At 42.0% G+C, this 24,522-nt stretch overlaps 4 protein-coding genes and 1 non-coding gene across 8 annotated transcripts; 3 read left to right on the plus strand and 2 right to left on the minus strand.

The window, feature by feature from the left end:
• The first annotated feature begins 12 nt into the window (after nucleotides 1-12).
• On the plus strand, nucleotides 13-3,829 carry LOC116840493. The gene is made up of 8 exons (XM_032807288.1): nucleotides 13-623; nucleotides 730-902; nucleotides 980-1,089; nucleotides 1,422-1,898; nucleotides 2,165-2,225; nucleotides 2,311-2,491; nucleotides 2,567-2,744; nucleotides 2,918-3,829. Exons 1-8 carry the CDS (start codon nucleotides 336-338, stop codon nucleotides 3,178-3,180), a joined length of 1,731 nt encoding a protein of 576 aa, XP_032663179.1. The 5' UTR covers nucleotides 13-335; the 3' UTR covers nucleotides 3,181-3,829.
• Nucleotides 2,746-5,905, minus strand: LOC116840501 (multiple coagulation factor deficiency protein 2 homolog). 3 transcript variants are annotated; one of them, XM_032807308.1, is made up of 6 exons: nucleotides 5,754-5,902; nucleotides 5,492-5,610; nucleotides 5,294-5,338; nucleotides 4,898-5,136; nucleotides 4,596-4,744; nucleotides 2,746-4,506 (listed from the first exon to the last, which is right to left on the minus strand). In XM_032807308.1, the coding sequence occupies exons 2-6, from the start codon at nucleotides 5,597-5,599 to the stop codon at nucleotides 4,331-4,333; spliced, it is 717 nt and encodes a 238-aa protein (XP_032663199.1). In that variant the 5' UTR covers nucleotides 5,600-5,610; nucleotides 5,754-5,902; the 3' UTR covers nucleotides 2,746-4,330. The 3 variants fall into 3 exon arrangements, with proteins under 3 accessions (XP_032663199.1, XP_032663200.1, XP_032663201.1); XM_032807309.1 differs by having other exon boundaries at nucleotides 5,280-5,338; nucleotides 5,754-5,891; XM_032807310.1 differs by lacking the exon at nucleotides 5,294-5,338 and having other exon boundaries at nucleotides 5,754-5,905.
• Nucleotides 5,906-6,721: 816 nt separating this feature from the next.
• LOC116840491 lies at nucleotides 6,722-15,235 on the minus strand. The gene is made up of 9 exons (XM_032807278.1): nucleotides 15,172-15,235; nucleotides 14,781-14,976; nucleotides 13,941-14,414; nucleotides 10,253-10,535; nucleotides 9,747-9,988; nucleotides 8,642-9,027; nucleotides 8,204-8,487; nucleotides 7,462-8,117; nucleotides 6,722-7,328 (listed from the first exon to the last, which is right to left on the minus strand). The coding sequence occupies exons 3-9, from the start codon at nucleotides 13,973-13,975 to the stop codon at nucleotides 6,917-6,919; spliced, it is 2,298 nt and encodes a 765-aa protein (XP_032663169.1). The 5' UTR covers nucleotides 13,976-14,414; nucleotides 14,781-14,976; nucleotides 15,172-15,235; the 3' UTR covers nucleotides 6,722-6,916.
• On the plus strand, nucleotides 11,856-11,937 carry Trnal-aag. Its single transcript has one exon. It is a non-coding gene; the product is annotated as a tRNA-Leu (tRNA).
• A 27-nt stretch (nucleotides 15,236-15,262) lies between the features above and the next one.
• LOC116840490 (1-phosphatidylinositol 3-phosphate 5-kinase) lies at nucleotides 15,263-24,417 on the plus strand. Of its 2 annotated transcripts, XM_032807276.1 has the most exons (14): nucleotides 15,363-15,782; nucleotides 15,995-16,206; nucleotides 16,288-16,477; nucleotides 16,563-16,800; nucleotides 17,219-17,425; nucleotides 17,570-17,784; nucleotides 17,856-18,231; nucleotides 18,448-18,808; nucleotides 18,907-19,177; nucleotides 19,342-22,072; nucleotides 22,347-22,906; nucleotides 22,995-23,327; nucleotides 23,406-23,567; nucleotides 23,680-24,417. In XM_032807276.1, exons 1-14 carry the CDS (start codon nucleotides 15,680-15,682, stop codon nucleotides 23,877-23,879), a joined length of 6,159 nt encoding a protein of 2,052 aa, XP_032663167.1. In that variant the 5' UTR covers nucleotides 15,363-15,679; the 3' UTR covers nucleotides 23,880-24,417. The 2 variants fall into 2 exon arrangements, with proteins under 2 accessions (XP_032663168.1, XP_032663167.1); XM_032807277.1 differs by lacking the exons at nucleotides 22,995-23,327; nucleotides 23,406-23,567; nucleotides 23,680-24,417 and having other exon boundaries at nucleotides 15,263-15,782; nucleotides 19,342-22,091; nucleotides 22,347-22,616.
• Nucleotides 24,418-24,522: the final 105 nt, after the last annotated feature.

Here is a 24,522-nt window from a genome sequence, read left to right on the forward strand (position 1 = left end):
ACTACTGATTTTAATGACTCTAGGTTGGCCACAGGCTTGGCCACTCGTAAGGTTATGTGTCGCAGAGTTTATGTGACTGTTATTATACAACCGGAAAATGTAACTGATTTATATAGGCAAGTAAATCAACAAATAAATCATTAATTATGTACAAAATATATTTATGCGTGGATGGAAAGAAAGATTAGAGAGGATCTTCGTTTTGTTTAATCTCAAGAGACATAAGACGCAATAATCTCTTTTGTTCGGCATTGAATTATCGATCCGCTTTCGCGGACGGCATCGCGACGCAACGAGCACAACTTCGACATTTGTGTGACGTACAAGAAGAAGCTATGTTTCGTGGGGCACAACTTATTTTTTCGATTTCTGTTGCGATTATCCACTGTGCGTGCGGTGACAATGAAGCGATCAAGATGCATGAAAAAAGATACGTTGGCGCGAGCAGCTACCAGATGTGCCTCGAAAGTTTTGACGTTCACAAAGATAATATTATCAAAACCCAGGACTCTCGTAATATGGGTGCTACGTATTTGAGCGTGATGGATGTTGATTCCCAATTGGATTGTCTGAAATATTGCTGCGAAACTGAGCGGTGTGATGTGTTCATTTTTGAAGAGAAGGTAAATACAAACATTATGTGTAATACAGTATTATTATGAACTGAAAAGTGTGATATTGTAGAGACATCCAATAGACCTTTGTTACATAGTATTATGTTCTTTATAGAAACCAGGTAGTTGCTATCTCTTTGAATGTGGTCCACTCCATGACTTTAAGTGCAAATTTACAAGACATGCTAACTACACCAGTGCTGTACGTACCAATTATCCTATACAGAATATACAAACAGAAGAAGAAATTAGGATATCTCAACAGGAACATGAGTTGAAATCACTTAGGTATTTTTGTAAATCCTAAGTAAGTTTCAATTTCCAATCTTGTCGTTGACTTATAATTTTTCTCTTGTATTTTGCAGGAAAAATAGCGACATTACTTCAGATTACGGGTTTACAGAGGCTTCCATCAAATCTATAGTTACACAGATACCAAAAGTAATATCAACTACTCCTGTGCCAATTAAACCAGGTAATATTATTATTTAGTCTTTCAAATCTTGTGTAGCAAATTTAATTAAATGCACTAGTATGCATAAGTATGTATTAAAATCTCTTGTATATTAACTTACTTAAACTTAAAAACAATGTAAGTTAAGGCTTCTGGTTCAATTGTTGTAGAATCCTGCATAATCCTTAATAATATTAAAATGAAAAAATTCTTGCGTGTCATTTCCAAATAAAAAGATATTTGTATGAGAGAATGCTTCAGATTGTTTGAGCATATCTGTAAAAAACTCTGAAAATTATCCTTTTCTATTAACCTTGACTGATGAAAAATTAATGTAAATATTTGAATGGTAGCTTGCACCAGAAATCAATACGAATGTCGTTCGTCCGGGGACTGTATAGCTATATACAACGTTTGCGACGGCATTCCACAATGTGCAGACGGCTCTGACGAGGCGGCCGATCTCATATGTCCCACGGAGAAGCCAGTGGTAGTACCCCCGATGATACAAGCGCCGCGTCCACCCGCTGACATTATGAGGTATCAACACATCATCGATCAGCACAAACCGCCGCCCCTCGCTCCATTCTACTCCGCTGGGCCAGAGATTAGTCCTAAAAGCTGGGAAATGTCTGGTAATACGGCCCATCAAATGTCGCAGCCACAAAATATCCTGTATCCAGGTCAGCCAGTGGAAATACAGATGCAGATGCATAAAAATTATGAATCGCCGGGTTACCGGTGGGACTATCAGCCATTATACGACCAAAGCAAGGAGCCGTATGTTCCTGTAAATTCATTCCACGATCAGAATATAAATCCCTACGAACGTATGTAAAAAAAAAAATATATATATAGTGTTTTTGTGCAACATCTGATTTGTCTCAAAAAGCTCAGATGTCTTTTTAACGATAAACTTTCCATAAGTTGCTATAAGTTTCAATCTTCCGTGATACATTTTCGCTAAAAAGAAATTGAGCGATAAATCCTTGAAAAAAACATTCAAGTTTCCCGACAGAATAATTTTGCATATCTTATGAACTTTTGAATGTCTGTGTATTTATCGTATGAACTTTCATCTATACATCTTTTTTAGAGCAATCGCATATATTTAACCACAAAGGCTCGAGCGTCCTAGGAAACAATGAAGCGGATAGGTAATACGAAGTATTAACCTACCGTTTAATTATTCACTTAAATATCACTAAACCTCCACTGCCTTGTAATATAATTTTACCTTAGAGGTCTTTACATGGATTCTAAGCATCCGTATACCTCGCATTTCTCATCCTCGAATAAAGGAGCTTGGCAGGAGAATCAGATGCTGTTGTCACCATCTGCACCTCCTGTATCAGATTCCGAACACAAGCAAATCGATAATGTAGAAAACACTGCGAAAACCACAACAACGCCTGCCTGTGAGGTGAGCACACATTGACATCTTGAATTGTCGTAATTTTGATAATATCGTAATTTAAATGATTGTAATTATGTATAGACCTCTGAAGAACATAAAACTGAACTGACACAGAGCAAGGAATTGGATAAAAAGGAAGAAAAAGTAGAAACACATTTGGCTCATGCAAAGCATACGAGCAAACAAGTGACCGAAAAGCCAAAATTGTCAGCGAGTAATGACTATGTTACTAAACATAGTCATTCGAAAGACACGAAAGGTAAAAATGTTGTACTGAATTTATTGTATGATAAAAAAACAAAGATACAAGTAATTATCGTGTAAAATCAGTTTTGCAATCACGATATTTTTCATTTGATGTCACACATCTGTTTAACTTTTCATCGTAAAACGTATTATTTACGTTTACATTTTTTCTTATTTACATTTTAGATTTAGATCATAAAAGCGTAATTGTGATTGAGGAGCATGCCAGAACGCGCGAAAGAACCGACATTATTTCGGAACGTGTTCAAATAATCGAAAACGACCCTAAAGGAGCTGTGGTGTCGTTGACGTTGGGTCTTATAGCGACTGTAATCGCGGTTTTCTTAATTAGTTGCGGTTTTAACGTAGTGAGGAGACGGCGTGGAAGATGTGGACACGGACCTTACGCGCATGATGCCGATTATTTGGTCAACGGAATGTACTTATAAGTAGTAAAGTAGGAAGAAAAATTTAGTCTTACATCTAGTCATAATCTAGTCGTTTGAGCATATCTATCATTTTCACACTATTGTAAGTATTTCCATAATTGTGCTCTAGAGCGGTGAGATTTTTAACGATGTTCGCGCTTGAGCAAAATGATATATATATATTCCTTGAAAGTAAATGTAATTATATTATGACATGCTTACTTGCGTCGTATAAAATTACAAATGTTTCTGTGCTTGAAATTACTGACAATAGAGTGTCTTTTAATATAAAGATACAATAATTGATAAAAAACTTATAAACTATCGATCTCTCTGTATATTCACCACATTTCCACTCTTCTTATCGAAATAATTGTTGCGATGAAGATCGAAATTCTCATAGGAATATAACGCAATACGATCGATTACGAGAACAAGTTTAAATTGTTTTTTTCATTCGAAAATATTGTAGGTAACAATATGTATATATATTTACAGAATACGAGATTATTCATACTTTGTGTTGGACGTAGAAACCGCTAGTAAAACATCTATTATTATCCTTAATACATATATATTGTTATACATGAATTCAAACTACTATTTTATAGATATATTTCAATTATATAAACAACAGTGAAAACTAATAAATGATCTTTTTATTTATTAACAGCAGGAGTATCTATAAAATATTCTTGTCTATATAAAAATAGTTTTGTTATATCAAAAACCCAATTTTTAATAACGCTCTAGAATATTACAACCATTTATATAATAATAATAGAATAATAATGCGCGGCAAACACTGTTATCGTAGAATTAATCTCATTAAATATTATAAATAAATGAGGGAAATTTTGGAATATTTTATATATATCGCTTTTTAATTATATCATATGACAGTATTCATATATATCTTTTACCGACATCATATAAAAAACCAAAATTTTTTCCCTTTTCGTATTATATATGGTTAGAATCGAATCGATGAAAAGTGGATTATCACAAATACCAACAGAACTTGACGTAATATATGCATGATCATACATATATAAATGTGTAATGTCGACATGAACATCGCGAGACATCAATGATATAATGAGATTTCTCATTATTATAGAGTCCTTATAAAAGTTTTTCTTTAATTTTACAGTTTACACGGAATATACTATTATACACGCGTGCTGGCTGCGGCGTTCTGTTGGGCTTGAATAAATTCAGGATAATCAATGTAACCATCATTGTTGGTATCATCCATGTTAAGTATCGGATCTATCAATTGTACTAACTCGTCATCGTTGAACAATTTTTCACCATGTGGCCCACCAGAATCTGGGCTTCCTTGTTCTAAGAAAATTCCGAGATACATATGAATGCACGATAATATCAGTGAGAACACAAGATGAAACACAGAAAAATGCTTAATCTTTACATACCATGCCAATGAATGAGGGACTTGATCAGCTCGCAACCATCCAGCTTATTGTTGTTATCAGCATCGTGCATCTTGAAATAGTGAAACTGTAATTCCTGATCAGTCATCTTGCTTGTATCTATGGGTATATCAGCGTGTTCTGCGATATGTCTAAACAAGAAAAAATATGCCTATATCAGTTTCAAATTTGGAAATACATTAAGACTCTTTAAATGTTTTATTTTATCTCAAATTACTTCCATCTCAGTTGATATTCAACTTAAATTGGTAAAAATTGAGTTTCTCTTTCCAATTGATACATACTGTTTCTCATGGGCTATATTAGCAGTATTAAGTATTTGAGGTTGCCCTTGTCCATGTCCATGACCATGCCCGTGTCCTTGTTGAACTGATGGCTGCTGTTGGATAGGCACTTGTTGTTGTACAGGTACTTGTTGCATTGGTACCTGCTGTTGCATAGGTACTTGTTGCATCGGTATCTGCTGAACAGGAACCTGCTGTTGTATCGGCACTTGCTGTTGTTGCACCGGTACTTGTTGATACTTGAACAAAAATTATTAGTAAGATAATATTAAGAAGATTTAAACTTAACCATGACATTAGTGCTAAAAAAAAGAAAGCCAAAAGAAAATCAGTATAAATTGCACAGGGATGTTACTAATAAATACTTATGAGATCAAGTTACAATCATGAATTTACTTGTTGCTGGTGTGGAATGTGTTGTGATGGAGGCACTTGAACGGGCTAAAACAAATCAAGAAAAAGTCATAATATAACAAATCAAGATTACAATAAGCTATAAAAACCCAAAACAATCACACGTCACAGGCTCTGGTGCACCGGGCAGAATCAAACCATATGTTTGCCAACATTCTCGAACATAAAAACCCAACCTACCTGCTGATAATGCTGTGGCGGAACACCCGGCGCGACTCTTTGCGCCTGAGCGTGTATATATTTGCATCCGAACGACCCGATGATCAACGCGCACAACGTCCAATGCATTTCGCTGCACTCTGTTCGAAAGATAACATATGTTACTCACTGATCTTCGGAATATTTTCTATCGACTATTGTCACCGAATATTGTGTATTCCGCGTTTTTACACACTCGATATAATTTTAGTCGGCTTGATACGTGTAAAATTTTAACGAGTACCTTATTCACGCTAGGAAATGTGCGAATAACTTGTCATCTGCGTGAACGTCTCGCTCATCGACTGCGATGTTTCGAAGGCACGAATCACTTTTTAGGTTATGTTACAAACCGCGTACGAACTGACGTGGACAGATAACGCGCAACTTCATGCGTTTACTCGTGCGTTCATAAAGTTAGCTGCAGGTGCGCAAGTCATGCCGGTTTTGTTTCCCGCCAAACTGGAACATATTTAACAAGAATATTTTCAAGAGAAATTCTTCTTTCAATTAATTTAATTTCACTTGTGATTCCCCCAATATGTTTTATTCTTTATCTTGTTTGCAGCCTCAATTATTTATTTATTTGTGCAATGAGATGAAACAGCAGAATACAATGTAATTTTAATATAATGTCAACGCAAAGGAAAAAGTATGCGTTTGAAGGTGATGCTTGGAGAAAGGCCACGTAAAATTAGGCGTTGTCCATATATTTGTTTTGATACAGGTTAACAAAAACATTGGCAGTAGTACGAGGTATTATTTTATCACCTACTGCGCGGCTACACAGGTAACATACGACAGAGTATCGAACTCCGGCATCCTTATATTATAATATGACGTTAATGCGTATTTAAACAGCGATCGGTTGATTCCAGTTGATTGCGTACAAAGTTACACAGGCAGTGTTTGTTTATCGTTATAATTATAATTCTACTCTTCTCACCTACAAAGATTGACACGAGAGAATCTTTCGCACATGTACTTCCTGGCATTTTTTTTGACGTCTACATTTAAGTATTAAGAGTCACGTTAGATGTCGAAATGTTTGCTAAAATACGCCATCAGATGTACACTGAGAAGAAAAGATATCTAAAAAGTAATAGAAATATTTTTGTGGTGGGAATACTAATAACATATTCACTTAAATTTGAATTATTTTACTTAAATAATTGTTTTCATGAAAAGATAAAGAGAGAGAGAGAGAGCTATCTGAAAGTTTTAAGATAATGTATATTTTCTTTTTTAAAAAATATTTTGTGTTAGTATAAGAAAATATGTTATCAGGGCTTACCGTAAATATTTATTATTTCCCAGATATTTTTTCTCTCAGTGTAAGATTACGGCTTTTAGAACTTAAATTTTTAGGCAGTTCGAGTATTCTTTCGGCAAACTCTTGCAGGCGTTCTAAATCGTATTCGTATTGTCGTACCACGGCGGCATCCACCTAGTCGGTGTTCTAGGTCTGCCTCGAGAGATCGGTACCGCGACATCGACGTTACGTCTCCTGGCCGAGGCGGTTTTCGAGGATTCATCCAAAACAACAAACGGTTGATCATCGACGCGACGATCCTGCCTGTCTGTCCTGCCAAAGCTGGGTGAATACGGTCTGGCGACGTCGTTGCGACTCACACGGTCGGCCGAGGGGCTCCGTATCCTTCCGGAAGACTGTCGACCAAAGCCTCGCGGTTCGTTGTCCACGTCGCACACGTGAAGCCGATACGTCGGACTGGGAGATCGTATCCTTGTGACAGTGCGATCCGTCAGCTCCGTCGGCTGCGTCAGTCTTGGCGCCGTTGCTTGGGAAAGCCTGGAACCTCTGCAAGGTATCGTGACATTAATAAGAGCCAACGTGATCACGAATAAAATAGTACTTAAAAATGTACAAAAATGTGTGTCTTATAATCGCTTTGTAAAATAGATTCTAAAGAAACTCTTTTAATTCAATATACCTTCTGCTAGCAGGCGGTGGCTTCCCGGTGACGTTGTCTTCGAGAATCCGCGTGTCCAACACTCGAAACGCGTCTTGATCCTGGCCGACGAGCGTCCTGTCGCATTGATAATCATTGTTGTTGTTGTTGTTGTTGTCGTTCAGCCAATAATTTTCGCCTCTCCTCGAGGCGCTCGGACTACGATCGGCCCTACCATACGCTCTAGGCTCCAGGCCGGCACCTTGACGATCATATCGCGCGCAATAGGCGTTTTTATATTCCGGCTGAAGATCGATGTTACCCTCTGGTCGCAGACTAGCCGGCATCTTTAACGTTTCGACCCGCGGGACGTGTCCGTACGGAACGTATTGCGACCTCACTTCACTGATGGGTTCATACTCGAACGCGCGGCATTCCTGGTGAATCGGGTTGATCTTGTTAAAGAAGCAGGTACTACTACGCGCGGGAGAGGCTACCATCGTCGGTCGTAGCATCGGCGGTGGTTTCCGATATACGGGACGATCTCGCGGATATTCTAGATATTTGGATTTGTACTCCGGGTCTTGGTCGATCTTCGTGGAGAACCTGGAGCGCGATGGCGAGGACACTTTCGAACCATCGGCGCGACCTATCTCGTCGTCCGGTTTGGAGATTCTCGGTCGTTCGCGTGGAAAGTCCTACGTTAATAATAATCGCACGTTAGCTTCGAAATAATTTCTTATAGCTGTTATATATAAATAGCTCCTAATGGAGCTTTTAATACCTTGTACGCGTCTCGATATTCCGGGACCTCGACTTGTCGGCCGTTGAGGTCTTCCAGCTTCGACACCAACATCATCATTTCTTCGTCCTTTTTTCGGTTCTCCTCTCGCTCGAAAGCCCTCATCCGTCTGTCCTCTTCCTGCTCGTCGTCGTCTCTAACCAGTTCAGCCTGCTGTTGCGTCTGCTTGACGCGAGGATGAACGAAATTCTCCGTAGTCTCTGTGCTTTGGAAGAAATCTCCACCGGCCTTCAAGTGCGTCTGAGGCTTCTTTGGCCACAGTCTGTCTGCAATATGCATTATGTGGACACCATTTTACCACTTTTATAACTTTTTTGAAGCCGTGATCGCCTAACTTTGAATTGAAACCAAGCGTGTCAAAGTTTCACGCGAAGCCCAAACACTTCATCAAACGCGCTCAATAAGCTTAACATTCATCACCTTTGACGCTGTGGTCTCTGAACACGTCGGTGTACTCCGGCACGAAGTACGTGTCCCCTTCCAGCTTCAGGTTCGTGCTTCGCCTTAGCAGCTCAGGTCTTCGCGCGCCCACGAACGGGACGTACTTGTCGTGATTTTCCGTCGCCGTTTCCAGCTCGCCCTCCATCTTCAGATTAGTGGGTATACGCATGAGCTCCGGTCGGCTGACGTTCAGCCATTCGATGAACTTCTCGCACTTTTCCGTCATGGTGTCCAGCTCGCCCTCCATTCTCAAGGACGTGGGTCGGCGCGCGAGCTCGGCGCGATGCTGACCTTCGTAAGGCACATACGCCGAGTACGTTTCCGTGTCTGCGTAGAAGTTACCGTCGCACTTTAAGCTGGTGCCCCTATTGGAAACGTGAAACAATACTTTTTAGTTGACTTTCGCACACATCGCGTTTATTCCATCGAATTTTTCCTCTCGACGTGTACTGCGTCAAGAGATCGAGTTGCCATTACGTATTTGTTCGCCCGAATGCGCAGCTTTAAATCAAGCATGCACCGGTGTTTCGCAGACGTCATGACGGGTCAATAAAAAAGCGAAAGAAAGCGGTGAGCCAATTCCGTTGGCGATTTGGTGCATGACAGACAGTCGCATTATAGCGACATGACAGTCTATCTTATACTTCCGCGACGCTTGCGAACTCGCGTGTCCCGGAACAGTTTTGATTTGCGACGCGTTCTAAACTTGCGGGTACATGGCAGCGAAAGATTGATAGTCTCCGCGAAATTAGTTAAGTAAACGATCAAATGATCGAATAATAATTTGCAAACTGTAACGACGACTGTAACAATGTTACAACCTTCTGAACATTTCACGACGTTTCTTTTATTAAATTATACATTATATCATAGAAAAATAATTTCATGTATTTGTAATTGTAATAATTCAACGCATTATCATTTTATTATGTTACACATTACATTGTAACGATTTATATGTATATATGGTATTTTTATCACGATCTTTATCTTGTGACTAATTTTAGCGACGAGTTCACTATGGAAGTTATTAATAAGCCGATTTACATACAAGTAATGCGCAGAAAAATTCATTGATAACTACCTCCTAATAAGAGACGGACGTCTGATCGAAGCCTCAAACTGCGGGACATCTGTTCTCCATGCATCCATCGTCTCGTGGTCATGAACCACTTGAGAAGGTAGAATCTCTTTTCCAGTGGATGGATCCTCGATCTCTTCGCGTTCTCTGACATCCATATGACGCGAAGATCGCACATCCTCGACGGTCCTTTCCACGCGTGAATAATCCTCGGGCTCGCTATCTTTTATTGGCCAGACATTTTCCTGTTATACGGGTACACATGTTCTCATACAGATTGTCCAGAAATCTCAACAAGTAATTAATTACAATGTTATTCGTAAAAGCGCTCGGACAGATTTAGAACGAGAGACCTGCTCTTGACGTTTCTTTTTTCCATAACGCGTAAAATTTATCTCGAATTTGGATGAAACGATTTTAGACGAATTTAGGATATGAATAGAGAATTAGAAAAAAAAAACGCAAAGTCCCAAGAGGAATTTTGTAAGAGCGTTATATTCTGCATATACCTTAGACGGTTCCTCGACAGTCACACCGAAGGCACGCTGATATTCAGACGCGGGGTCCTGGATGATCAGCGGCAGCAGTTCCGGATAAGGCTGGAGATTGTCCTTTGGCCGATCGTGTACGCGTCTTCGCCGATAGCGAGCCAACTCGTCGACCGTTAGCCCTTCGAGGAATGGCCATCTCTCCTTGACCTTGCTCTTGCGCGCTTTACCTTTGCCCCCTTTGCCGCGCGCTATCTCGGAATCCGAGGAGGACTCGCCGATGCCGCGAGTGGAGGATCTTTGCCTGTTTGAGATTCAGATAACAAAACGGCGTTAATGAGCAGTATTCAATGGCAATCTCATGGATCCTGTTTCGTCCGACAGTTAGAGACGTTTTGTCCGTTGGTTTCTCCCACCTTTCTTTCACGAAATTCGTAAAATTATATTTTTTTGGGTCTTTGCTATGTTGTCTATTAAATAAGGTAGCTATGTTGAGCATCTAGCGTTCAATTTTATTCGCGAGTTTCGTTCAAAGACTACTCCGACTTATCATTCCTTGTATTTTTTTCATTTACTGGATAATTAGCAGAATAGTAAATTTCTTATTGCATTTTGTTTGTTAACGAGAATTATCGACTTCAAGGAAATTCGTACTGACGATCGAGATACGAAACGCGTATAGAATAGGCTAAACGATTCTACGACGCGATGCGAATGGACGACCTGAGCTTACTGAAGATCTCCCGATGGCGATGAGAGACGCCCGAAGGGAATGTTGGAGGGCGAATTAGGGATATAAGAGGGCGGGTCGGTGAACGGCGAGGAGGGCACAGGGAGGACGAGAAACAGGAAGAGAGTGGTACGAAGGTACGTGCATGCCGTTACAATGGCTCTCCCAGACGCGACGAATCGATCTGCAAAGAGAACGTAGAGCTCGAAAAATAAATCTCGTCCCGGTCTAATGGCTCGCGCGCACGTCAACTTTCGCGAATTACGCTGCGAACGAGCGTGACATCCGTGAAACGTCTTCGACGTATAGTCGTGGCGTAGTCGGTGCTTGCGGTCGAAACCGTGGAAAAGAATAGCCCATTGAACGAAGATAATTTCAGTATTTCCATATTAAATAGATAGATAATTTAGCTGTTTTCACAGAGTGTTGAAACGCGAAGAGAGGGGACGAAATGGAGATATCTCTGCCTCAATGCGTGATATTATAATATCCTTTGATAATTTATATAAAACAGCTCTTTTTAAACAAAAGAAATAATGCAATAAAGTAATTTTGTAAAAAATTGACACGTGAAACAAAGATCACATAAACAAAACGTTATAAAAAGATGTTAAGTTACATTAGCAATATATAGGTTTTTCATTATTGACGATAGTGCAATCTGGAAGGTGATGATTCTACGTGAAAAGATAAGTTAAAAAATATTGATTCAAGTAGAATCTTAACCTTTCTGGTTGCACCACCAGGCACGAGACATCCCGTGTCGTGCCCGATCCGTGAGGATCTCCAAATCTCGCTACCTCTATTACACAATTCGTGACTTAAACGTGGGTGAACGCAACCGTTCTCGACCACGACCCTGTATACTCGTGCGAAGACTAACGGTTCATAAGTGGTAGCGTGGCCGAGCGGTCTAAGGCGCTGGTTTAAGGCACCAGTCTCTTCGGAGGCGTGGGTTCGAATCCCACCGCTGCCAAGTTTTTTTTTCTCCCCGTCACGATCCCTTTTTCTCGCCCGTTCGTGCAAAGCCGCGATAATGTTGTTAATTTGAGCCACAGCCGACGGCTACTTTTCTTCGCGAATCCCATTGATTTTCTCCCTCGGTCTCTCGCCTTTCTCGCTCGCACACGCTCGGGTTACCGCCCGTTGATTTGCTCTGCTCGGTCGATTCGTAATGCCGAGGTTCCGTTTAACCCAATGACCCCGATTTTAGCAGTGAACTCGTACATATATATGTATATATATGTACGCAGACCCCCGCACCTTAACTATCCGGCACGACGAATTTCTGGTGGCGCGGCTAAATTAATGTCCGCGCCACGTGGCCGCACGCACTAGCGAGTTCGCAATCGGGCACACCGTCGCCCCGGTCAGTTGTTCCGCGGTCGTGCGTGATTCAATCTGAACGCATTTTACAGAGCCGCCGGTGCTGGCACGCGAGCCACCTCGGTTACGGTAAATCCAGGTCGTGGTCATTGAATGTCTTCTCTCATCTCGTCTCTCATTGCTAAGCTTCTTGAATTGACGAGCTATGGAATTGTCTTATCAGTCTTCGGACTTGCTTTTGTGTGCGAATTTGCCTAACGATGATGGAACGATGTCGGACAACCTCGAGGGATGCACTGGATTTCTAAAAGGATTAATTGAGCATTGTCGGTGAAATTGGGAAAGCAAATGGAATATAAGCGATATCGATGAATTTAGGAGGTGCCCTGCTTAAAATGATGGATAAAAAACGAGAAGATTACATTACGTTCAGAGCCTGAATTTAAATATAAATCAATTATTATCTTATTGATCATCATCTTATTGATTTAGATTAAAAATGAAGGCTAAATGCTATCGTTTTGCACCCATCATTTTAAACAGGGCGGTTGCACCATTGCGCAAAGGTGTGACCAGTGATTGGGCTAAATGGGATTAAACGGCTGTGGGCGATGATCATTTAGTTAAAAGCACCTTCATACACACAACCGTGAGCGAAGTGCTGCCACTCATCGAATTAGGAGAGTGCTGCCACTTATCGAAAATTCTGCGCGCAAACGGGAAATTAAGATATATTGATACTGATAAGTGGTCCTCAATATCAATTAGCGGTGAATCGTTAGGAGTAATCATCTGATTACGAACACTCCGTGTAACACACATAGAGCGCGCGATCTAGGATACCCTAATACATATTTCAGAAAGCGCTATTAGCGGCACGATTCTATCTATCACTTATAAAAGCTACTACTTATAAACTACTTATAAAATAAATAGCCGTATTACACGAGCGTTATCCTTGCTTTTACGTCAATTGAATCGATTTTGTTCAAAGGACATATATCATGATGAGATCTTTCGGAGGAAAATCAATCAAAAGGAATGAAAATTTAACAGATACGAATAATGGTACTTTGTTTGTTGTTACTTGTTTAGTAAAATTCACTACCATAAAAATATATTTCCAGAAAAACAACGGAGACGCAATCTTCTTCTCAAAACCTAACTCAACTGTCGTATTCTGCATAAATAATTTGTACAGCCGGCATTTAATCGTCTGATTGAGCGCGAGAAAAAGAAGAGAAGAAAAACAAATTTTAAGAGAAATTCGAAAAATTCCTATAGACTTGTTTAAATATTTCGAAAACCTCGTCGAGAGTCTCGAATATCGTAAAAGTTTTGAACACATCCCAACTACATTGTAGTGCAATCTGCACGTAGTTATATACATTCTCCGTGCACGCTACACGTAATTGACTATACGTTTGTTATGAGTGTATAGACGTGGATGTAGGACCGTCGAGACACTCGAAACTTCTCAGACATTCCTCGAAACTTCGGTTTCGAAGATCACTTGAAGCGGTTTACATCTCATGTACACACGATCGAATCGCTCGAAAGCTCTCGATACGCGGAGATTCGAGCGACGGTCGTTGGCCAAAGGAGCGGCACGGCGCGGCGCGACGCATCGCGGCGCAGGGCGCGAAACGTTACCTTTTGCCGGAACGGTCGCTTCTACCTTCGCCCATCGCATCGTCCTGCCCAACAACGGCGGTTGCTCGCCTGCCGATGGATGCAGGTGATGCGAGAAGGTGTGACGAGAACAAGATAGTACAGGAGACTCTCCTCTCCGAACGGCGAGGTTGCGCGCGGAACGAGGGTAGGGTGAGGTCGGACGAGAGTGCGGAAGGTGCTAGCCGGGCCGGGCCTTCCCTCTGGCGTGACTGGAGGAGTTTTCGGAGATGTTGATAAGAAGGCAGGTGCCGGCTACGATACACCTGCGCAGCTGCGGGGTTGCTGCACTCGCCGCCTCCTGCCAGCAGGGTGGTAAATAGGATAGTCGGCTAAGGGGCGAACGCCGACGCTGCTCCGCGCGAGTTGGGAGGACTTATGAATAATTAAGCGTTTTTATGCCTCTGAATAGTATCACTCGCCGACTTCTCTGTTTTTTCTTACACTACTGTCATCCTAGACAACAGAGAAAGCAAATTTTCAAGTAAACAAAACCAATTTCTTGACGAATAAGAGGATCACAATCGCTCAATTGCGCCCGTATATTCGTCGCATAGGAGCCCATACAGCACATGAGATACATCCCAGAGACGTTACAGAGGCATCATATCGTCTCTAGAACGTCTCTGGGATGTATTTCGGACATTTGGTGCTATATGGGAAGTGTTATAGTTAAATCGTATTTTTTAATTATATTAGAATCGCGTCAACTCGCCCCTCGAGTTCAAGTAACATCTTTGAAGAATACCGAATATTGCGGATGCAAATTTGGAATATCGTATTTAAATATAATGATATAAGATAAAAACTTGTAACTCTTACTTGAGTTTAAAGAGGATTTTTATCGTGGCAGTAAATACTGCATCAAAATCTGCAGTAAAATCTGCATCTGTTCAAGTCTCTTCTATCTTCGAATTGAAATGGAATGTGTTTGAGCGTTGGAAGGAAAGAAGCTCCAAGCAACTAGGATTCGCAAAAGCTGCAGCTACTGACAGATTATTATGAAGGACCGTTGATTCTAGAAAAGGTTATTGTTCAAACCAAACATGGAGGAAGGGAGACAGAGAGTGAGTGTGCGTATGTGTGTGTGTGAGAGAGGAACACGCAGTTTTGCGAAAATACGTTATGTTACTGCGTCGTAGATACATACACTAGTATACAAAATGTCGGGATAATAATAATCTATAAAATCAATACCGTATTACAGACTAACCATCTCGATGTCGATAGCGAGTTATCAGTCTCTAATAGCTCGTACTTCGTCCATATTGCAGTTAAAATCAAATGAAACAGCGCTACCGGTTTTCTTCGATGCTGCCACCTGTCGTGAATACTCGACACCCTGACGGAACAGAAGCGGTGTGTTTGTCGCGCGACATCTGCACAAGCATCAACAACGACATCTGTCAGATTCTATCGGAGGATTCTCACCGCGCGCGACATCTGACGTATGCCAACAGATATACAAGAAGAAGGAGCGTCTGCTAACGCTTGTGTTACTGCGCATACGCGTACGTCTTGTTCCACGCTCTTTCTAGGCTGCGAAACATCTGACATTTGACAAACCATCAGCGTCGGTCTGTCTCTCATCTATGAAACGGAACTCGTGGACTCGACAGTGGTCGTCGGGGAAAGGATGTATCTCTAGACGTGCAAGCTGAATCGTCCATATTCTCAAGATGCACATCAGTAGATAGTACCGACGTTAAATAAACAAGAACATGAACTCGCCGTCAAAACTCACGGAGTTCGCTCCGTTGAGTCCCGAGGAGAGTCAACCTGTCGTGGCATCACTTTTCTCCAGGTTCTTCAACTTCGCCAGAAGTCAGTACTTGCCACTTATTGTCCATTATCTATTTATTTAACTTACAAGATTATCTGTCTAATTAATTATTGTAGTCAAGGTTATGTTACTATGTATGCACATACGTGCACGACGTGCTAACATCTCTCTCTCTCTCTCTCTCCCTCCTTCCCTCCCTCTCTCTCCCCCTCTCTCTCTTTCTATAATTATAATTATTCTGTTTGATGTATAGATCCATCAAGCACCAATGATCCCACAGCATCCTCTAACAACGACGAACGTAGTTCTTCTGATTCTGAGTCATGGAAGCAATCAGAAAGTACAGAACGAACTCCTGATGATGACAGTACCAGCATAATAAATTTTCCTTTAGATACCCGTGAGGGTCGCAGTTTACCAAATGTTTTGAAACGCATCAGCAACATTGTAGCATTAAAGAGTAATGTAAGTATCAATTTTGTTTTATAATAACTTGCACACTATAATACAGCTTATTAAGATTGTTTAAATCATTTTGGGTTGCAGAATTTACGTTCATATAAAGATTCTCAGTTAAGGAGCTATTGGATGCCAGACAGCGTAAGTAAACAGTGTTACGAGTGTGGTGAGAGATTTACTACTTTTCGCAGGAGGCACCACTGTCGTGTGTGTGGCCAAATCTTTTGCTCAAAATGCTGTTCTGATCAAATACCAGGGAAAATCATGGGATGTACCGGTGAGAGAACTCAGATATATTGATGCTTGTATGAATAACTGCACAAGTACACGTGTATAATTTACTATGCTCAAATATTTTACAGGAGATCTCAGAGTTTGTACATATTGCTGTAAAGTGGTTCTTTCTTATCTGCAATCCTCAGACATGAGAAGTGATTTATCAGCAGATTTGAAAGCGCTGCAGGAGGACCTTCAAGTGAAGTATGGAAATAATTCACCGCTGTTAGCGCGAAAACACACAAACGAGTCGATAGGAGACGAAGCTTTGATATGTCGGAAACCAAGTGTGGGATATATGGAGGAAAATTACGCGACTGGACGGTATAAATTAATCTATATATATAATTAATATATATATATATTAATTATATTATATTATATATAATATATTATATTTATATTATATAATATATTATATTTATATTATATTATATATAATTTATATTATATTATAATTTATATTATATATAATATATTATATTTAATTATATTATATATATATATACATATACATATATATATATATATATATATATATATATATATATATATATATATATATATATTAATATTATATATCTATATATATATTAATCTATCTATATATATAATCTATATAACATTCGTGAGGAGATTTTTTATCCACTTATCTGTAAATATTTCTGTCTCTAAATATTACAAGTTTCTTTTCCTTTTTCGTTTTTTTTACTGTCGCTACACGTTCTTTCATTTGTCACAGATCAGGTAATAGTTATTTAACGTTGCACGAACGAACTCTCGTGTTACAAAATTCGGCCTCCTTGCGGATGATCTGCGAGGAATTATTCCGGTCTGGTCAAGCTATTACTTTGCAAACACACAGGATCCGATTGAAAAGTTATCACAATTGTTTCCTGGCGAACGAGCTGGTGAATTGGATGATAGCTCAGAATAAGGCAGCCACGCGGTATATATATATATCAGTAGACAAATAAGTCGTTAATTCTAGTTTAATTATCGTTAATTTTAACTTCCGAACGATAAAATGTTCTAGTCATAATTGTATTGTAGCTTGAGTTAAGATTGTGACTTACGTGTAGCTTATTTCTAGCGTGCAGGCAACCGCAATCGGTCAAGCGCTATTGGAAGCAGGCTTCATCGAGCCAGTCGTCACCGATAACGTGTTTAGCGACACAGCAACGATATTCAAACCGGTACAGTTGTCTTCTCTGCAAAGTATAGATCTGTTAACAGAGAAGCAAACGACGTGCGACGCTCAAGAACCAGCATGGGTGAAGACTATTCCTCAGCATGATTCTACCACTGGTAATTTAAAATCGTCAATGATACGTAAATCATTCAGTGAGGATTATTCGACGAGGATAATTTGTTTGTAGATTCTGAAAGCGAGACAAAACCGACGACTTCGACGTCCTTTGGTCGTGTACCATCCACCATTGCTCAGCCGACCTTTGGCCGTTTGCCCTCGTCTAGTTCAAGCTTTTATCTAGACTTGAATCTGGAGGCGTCCACAGTTACTTTGAAAAGACCGACTTCGGAAGATCTAACCACCATTTCTATAGATAGCAGCGACGGAATAGTCGAGCAGAAAGAAATCAATCTTCCGAAAACACACAATTGCAATCTCAAGATGTGCGACGATCTGTTGAGCGATACGCTTCAGGTGCACGAATTCAAGGAGAAGAATGGTTGGCATAGAGCGACCAATCTGCGGACGGTCTTCGGCGAATTGAACACGTACGAGTGCTTAACGTAAGTTGCAGCACTAATAATATTAATGTTAAAAGATTAATCTGCGAAACTATGTATGTGTGATCGATTAAAAATAATATTCTTTTTACGTTTTAATTTGGTAGTTTTCTACGGCAAGAATAAAATATTCTATTAAAATTTAACTATAACGACATAATTGTCTTATAATTAATAATAATACGCAGAAAAAAGATAAGCGACATTCTTTTATTGCAGATCCGCATACAAAGCACACGAGGATTCTCTCATTAAGCAACTTCTCAGCAAGGAGGGCTTGTCGCAAACGTGGTCCAACACGATTTTGTCTGTCGCTCATCAGATTGTCGATCACGTTCGACCGGATCTGAATCATGACGCTGACAATTTGGATATTCGACAATACGTGCAGTTCAAGAAATGTCCCGGTGGTAGCAGAGACGACTGTGAAATCGTGTCTGGCGTGGTCTGTAGCAAGAATATCGCTCATCGCGGCATGAACGCCATGATTGCGCATCCGAAGATCTTGTTGCTGCAATGCGGACTGATGTATCAGCGCGTTGAGGGCAAGTTGCTGAGCTTGGAGCCCGTAATGTTACAGGTAAATAATTCTCAACGTTCTCTGTTTCTCTTGACTTTATTTCTTGTATTTCCTGATGATTATTCTTTGTCCCGTTCACGTGAAATTTGCCTCGGTAGGAGAGCGAGTACTTGGGACATACAGTAGCGAGAATTACTGCTCTGGGCCCGGATGTAGTACTCGTGCATCGATCTGTATCCAGACTCGCCCAGGACAAGCTGAGGGAGTGCGGTGTAACTTTGATTTTGAATGTGAAACTCAGTGTACTGAAGAGAGTGGCGCGTTGTACCGGTGCTAATATCGTGAATACAATAGACGCGCACATAAGCGCCAGGTATATGCTTGGCACGTGCAAGAAGTTTTATTTAAGGGAGTTTCCGGATGAACGAAGTGAGTAAAACTTCGTGAATGAGTTTCATTCTGTATGCGTTCATTGAAATTGCAACACACTGAAAGGTTCTTGAGATAAATATATGTAGAGAGTTTTATTAATTAGTCGGAAAATAACATGACAACTTCGTCAATTTTATTGATCGTGCAATTTTAATCTTCAGGAGGTGTCAAGACGCTGATGTACTTCGAAGGTTGCGCGAATCCGCATTTGGGCGCGACTATTTTACTGCGTGGTGGCTCGCAGGTCGAGTTGAAGAAAGTGAAGAGCGTTACTTCGATGATGATCTTTGCGGCTTATTCGTGGCGCCTCGAGAAATCATTCCTCATGGATGAGTTCGCCAAACCACCGTCGCCTAAGGACAATTCCTTTCTGGATGAGACGTTGCAGAAAGATGTTTCGCCAAAACTAAACCAAACCGAGAAAATCGAGAATAATGTTGTAGATGAACACCAAATGCTAGTGACGGACACGAAGAAGTCGTCGGAAATAAGCGAAGAATATGATGGCACATTTGACAACGGGCAACAAGGCTTACGGAATGTCCATGCAACTAATCAGAATGTGGTTGCAAAAGACGAGAGCAGCATTTATTCCTCCGAGAGTATACTGGGTTCTAACTCTCTGCGGGAAGTATCGTCGATGCTATCGGAGGATTCTGATCCTTATGATACTTTAAAGCTGTTCAAGACGAAATTGAGGCAAGTGACCCCGCAAGATTCAAAGGACACGGTGTCGACGTCAACGCGCGGAAACAGTACTTCACGTAACGACGGCGAAACCAAAGACGACACCTCCGGCTTCGTTACCGACGACGCCACAGAGGAGCATGACAATACCGCGAAATTATTCGGCAATAAGGACTCGTGCGCTGAGCACAAGACCGAAGAGCCGTTCGACAAAACGAAACTGAAAGACAAAATATCGTCGGAGGAGAAGCGTATCTACGGGGAATCCATAAGCGACCGAAGCGATCCGTTGCATCAGTACCTCAATGAAGATGACGAAGAAGGGAACGTGCTGGATCGCACCAGTCCGAACGGTCAGTGTTTGAGCGTAGCCGATTTTCCGCTGTTCAACAAGTTCAAGAAAGCGCTCGAGGGCACCGTGCTGAGTGTGTCGCCGTACCTGAAGTTTTCCATACCGTACCTGGAGACCGAGCTCGGCAGAAACTGCTTGCTGAGAAGCTTCTTCCCGCGGGAGATCTACTACTCGACGCAGTTCCTCGACAAAGTAAAAGAGATCCGCACGAACAGTGTGAGCGCGAACGAGCAACACGCGTCGGAGAATCCGTGGGCGAACGTGCGGCTCAAGTCGCAGCACCCGTTCGTGCAGACGCGACTCACCAGTTACGACAGTCGCGACGTGCAGAACATGTTGGCGAATTTCCGTGCGTGCGGCAGTCGGCTTTATCCGACGCACAACGTATTGCTTCAGCAGTCGTCCGTACCGGTTGAGAGTAACAATGAGCAGAACGTCGCTACCACCGCCATCGTCAACTTCTGGCCGGACTGCTTGGATTCAAGCAGCCATCAACGTCTCTCCGTGCTGTTCTGCAGCTTCTCACACACCGGTAATGACACCCCGGCATTCTGCGTGAATCCCTGGGTCGTCAATATGGACATGTACGGGCAGAACGATATCGCGCTGGGTCGCTTTCTCGAACGTTATTGTCTCACCACCGAGTACAGGTGTCCAGCGCAGGCATGTCGCGCGCAAATTTCTCAACACGTGCGTCGCTTCGCGCACGACGGCGGCTGTGTGCACATCAGCCTGAGCGAGATGAGCTCTGAGCCGTTCGTCCAAGAGAATGACGACCAGATCCTCGTGTGGAGCAAGTGCATGCGTTGCAAGAGCGTGTCGCCGGTGGTACCGATATCCAGCGACACGTGGTGCCTGTCGTTCGCCAAGTATCTCGAGTTGCGCTTCTACGGCGGTGTGTACACCAGACGCGGCATGGACGCGTGCCAACACTCGTTGCACCACGATCATTATCAGTATTTCACTCGCAAGAACATGCTCGCCGTGTTCAAGTTCACGCGAATCTCCCAGTGGGAGATCTCGCTGCCGCCACCGCTTATAAACATCATCTACGATCCGAAGCAACACGCGAACGTGATCGAGGAGATGAAGAGTCTGGCGCTGAAGGGCGACGAGGTGTTCTCGGCGATCCGGGAGAAACTCACGCAAGTCCTGCAGACGGATTTGGAGAGCCTGAACATCGCTAAGCAACAGTTGACTAAGGATCAGCAGTATTTCAAGAACAAGATCGAGGAGATCCAGCTTAAATTAACGTCGCCGACATTGGAGAACAAGCGACTCGAAGGCAAGACTTCTGAAAGACAAGTGCAAGCGCTCATGTTCAGAATCGAAGACGGTATCGTGATACTAAAACGACTCATCTCCGAGGCCGTGTTCACCTGGAACAACAAACTGTCGGAGATGTCCACCAAGAGGAAGGACGAGCGACCGCGTAGGTTCACCGAGCGATCCTTAACTGCCGGCAGCAACAGCGTGATCGACAACGACGGCTACATCACCGAGGATACCGCGTCGGAGTCGCAGCTCGAGGACTTGAGTCCAATGTCGGCGGATTACAACGCTGTAGACGCGATTACGGCTATACAGGGTGATTTCCAGGCGTCGACCGAGCTGGTCGAGAACTCCGACAACGAGTCCGCGAATAATCCCGACGAGATCGTCACCGGGAATCAGGGCTCGCCGAAGATGCATCAGAGATCACATTCCGACGTGCTACCACTCTCGTCGGATGACATGTCCGACAAGAAGAAAAAGAAGAAGACAATCTTGTCGCAATTGTTGCCGTCCGTTTCCGTAAACCACACGATAACGAATCCTTTGGGGTCTTTGGAGCACTACTTGCTGCCGCTTGGGTACGTGGCGCGATCGTTGGTCAGCAGCTCTGTAATTTTATATAAAAATAATGATAAAAGTTTTACATGTAATATTTTACGTAAAATTATTTTTAACTATGTCCTCTACATACGATCATTTTTGCAATCTGCATTTTCTTTCTCCTAAAGAGATATTTATGTTGATAAATAAAGATCTGTTTTCTGTTTTTCATATAGATTGGAAATGATCTGAATGAGAGCTTTCAGTTCCACGAATTTCAGATGTAAAATGACTCGTGATTCTCTATTGCAGTTCGGTTGTGCCTATAGTGGTTTACGAGTCCGAGCCGTCGTCTATAATCGCGTACGCACTGGACTCGCACGACTACAAGCACGCGCTACAGGAACTGCTGCGAACGACGAAAGGATCGGAGTTTAACCCCAGTCCGCAGCCGAGCAGGCGCAAGTTGCCAGAGGGCAGAGACAGCTCGCTCGATCTCGCGCAATCGAACGAGTTCAAACGACCGTCCGTGCTGTCCTTCTTCCGCGGCAACAGTCCCAACCTGGCCAACAGTCCTGTCGAGTCCGATAAGAACATATCGGGCATGGAGTCGGGCAACGTTGTCGCCGGCACTACCGAGCCCGTCGTCGACGACGACAAGAGGACCATCAAGCAACAGAATTATATCGAGGTGCAGTTCAACGACACTACCACCAACTTCTTCTGCAGGATATACTTTGCCGCGCAATTCGCCGCTCTGAGAGAGAGCGTCTTGCCGTGCGGCGAGGATGGGTATACAAGAAGTCTGAGTCGCAGCGTGCAATGGGCGGCGAAAGGCGGCAAAAGCGGCAGCGCTTTTTGCAAAACCAGAGGTAGAGGCAACGCAGAGTAGAGTTCTCCTTTCGTCGTCGCGTCGTTGTACTTCTTATTTCACACTGATACTACTGTTTCCTATTGCAGACGACAGGTTCATCATAAAAGAAATGTCTCGGCTCGAGACGCAGATCTTCCTCGATTTCGCGCCGAACTTCTTCGCCTACATGGAGAAGTGTCAGCAGACCAAGCAGCCGACGTTGTTGGGCAAAATAGTTGGCGTGTATAGAGTGTCGTTCAAGAATAACACGACCAATGCCGCGCTCCGTACCAGCGTGTTAGTGATGGAGAATCTGTTCTACAACCGGATCATCACCGACAAGTTCGACTTGAAAGGATCCGTGCGGAATCGCCTGGTGAATCCCGACGAGACGTGTCACGAGGGTGAACTCGTTTTGCTCGACGAGAATCTGCTGAACAGTATGTATTCATGCGCACATCTGTAAATCTGTGATTCGATGTTGTTTCTGTAGCATAAGGAGCGCACTAATTTTACAGTGAGCTGCGACTCCCCCTTGTACATTCGTTCGCATTCCAAGGCGGTATTGAACCGAGCCATCGAGCAAGACACCAAGTTCTTAGCAGACAACTCCGTGATGGATTATTCCTTGTTGGTGGGCTTGGAACCGAGCTCTGACGAACTTGTGCTCGGTATAATAGGTAAACATGTTTTTGTATGAGAATTCTGTCAAATTCTTACGGAGACGAATAGTCCGGACAGTTTCATCCACGTCATCACGACATTGGTCTCACTTGTTATCTCAATTCGCAGATTACATAAGAACGTTTACGTGGGACAAGAAACTCGAAACTATGGTGAAGAAGTCTGGCATATTAGGCGGTCAGGGTAAATTGCCGACCATAATTTCGCCGGAGGAGTATCGCGCCAGATTCATAGCCGCTATGCACCGTTATTTCCTGCCGGTGCCGGATAGATGGTCGGGTCTAGGGAAAAGCGTCGAAACGTCTTGAATACTCAAAGAATTCCCAAAGATTAAGGTTACGCGATTTTACACGTATACACAGACACATTCGCCACGTAGCCGATGTACATATATATACATTTTCTACGCATATATTGTAACAATTGTAACGATAAAACGAACCGCACTCAGCTATTAATTTAGTACTTTATACCGTGATAAAAGACGTGCTCGCGCGAGTACAAAAGGTGATACAGTAGAGAGTTACCAGTTCTTATACTCTAAAACTTATTACTATGAGAAAATTGTATTAAACAAACAAATTAAGTGTTATGTATAATTATTGTATCGCAACTTTTTGTACGGGGGTAATTTCCATGGCTCGTTGCAGGATATGTTGTCTGTCCAAAAAGTTTGTACACATTAATTTTGACTCATTGATAGCAGTATATATATATACACATATACAGGGTGGCCCACGTAGTGTTACAAGCTAATAACTTTAAACATATGTCCTATCAAACCCCCTATACAATATTACATATTTGGATTCTACAGGAAAAAGCAAGTAAACTTTGTCTAAAACATTTCTTTGGAAAATGCTCCATCAAAAGTTATAAACATTTAAACTTTAATGTAGAATGCATTGAAATTATATATATATATATATATATATATATATATATATATAT

This window comes from Odontomachus brunneus, unplaced genomic scaffold (genome assembly GCF_010583005.1).
Source record: "Odontomachus brunneus isolate Ranch 3 - 2012 unplaced genomic scaffold, Obru_v1 Obru_scaffold_010, whole genome shotgun sequence".
Lineage (NCBI taxonomy): Eukaryota > Metazoa > Arthropoda > Insecta > Hymenoptera > Formicidae > Odontomachus > Odontomachus brunneus.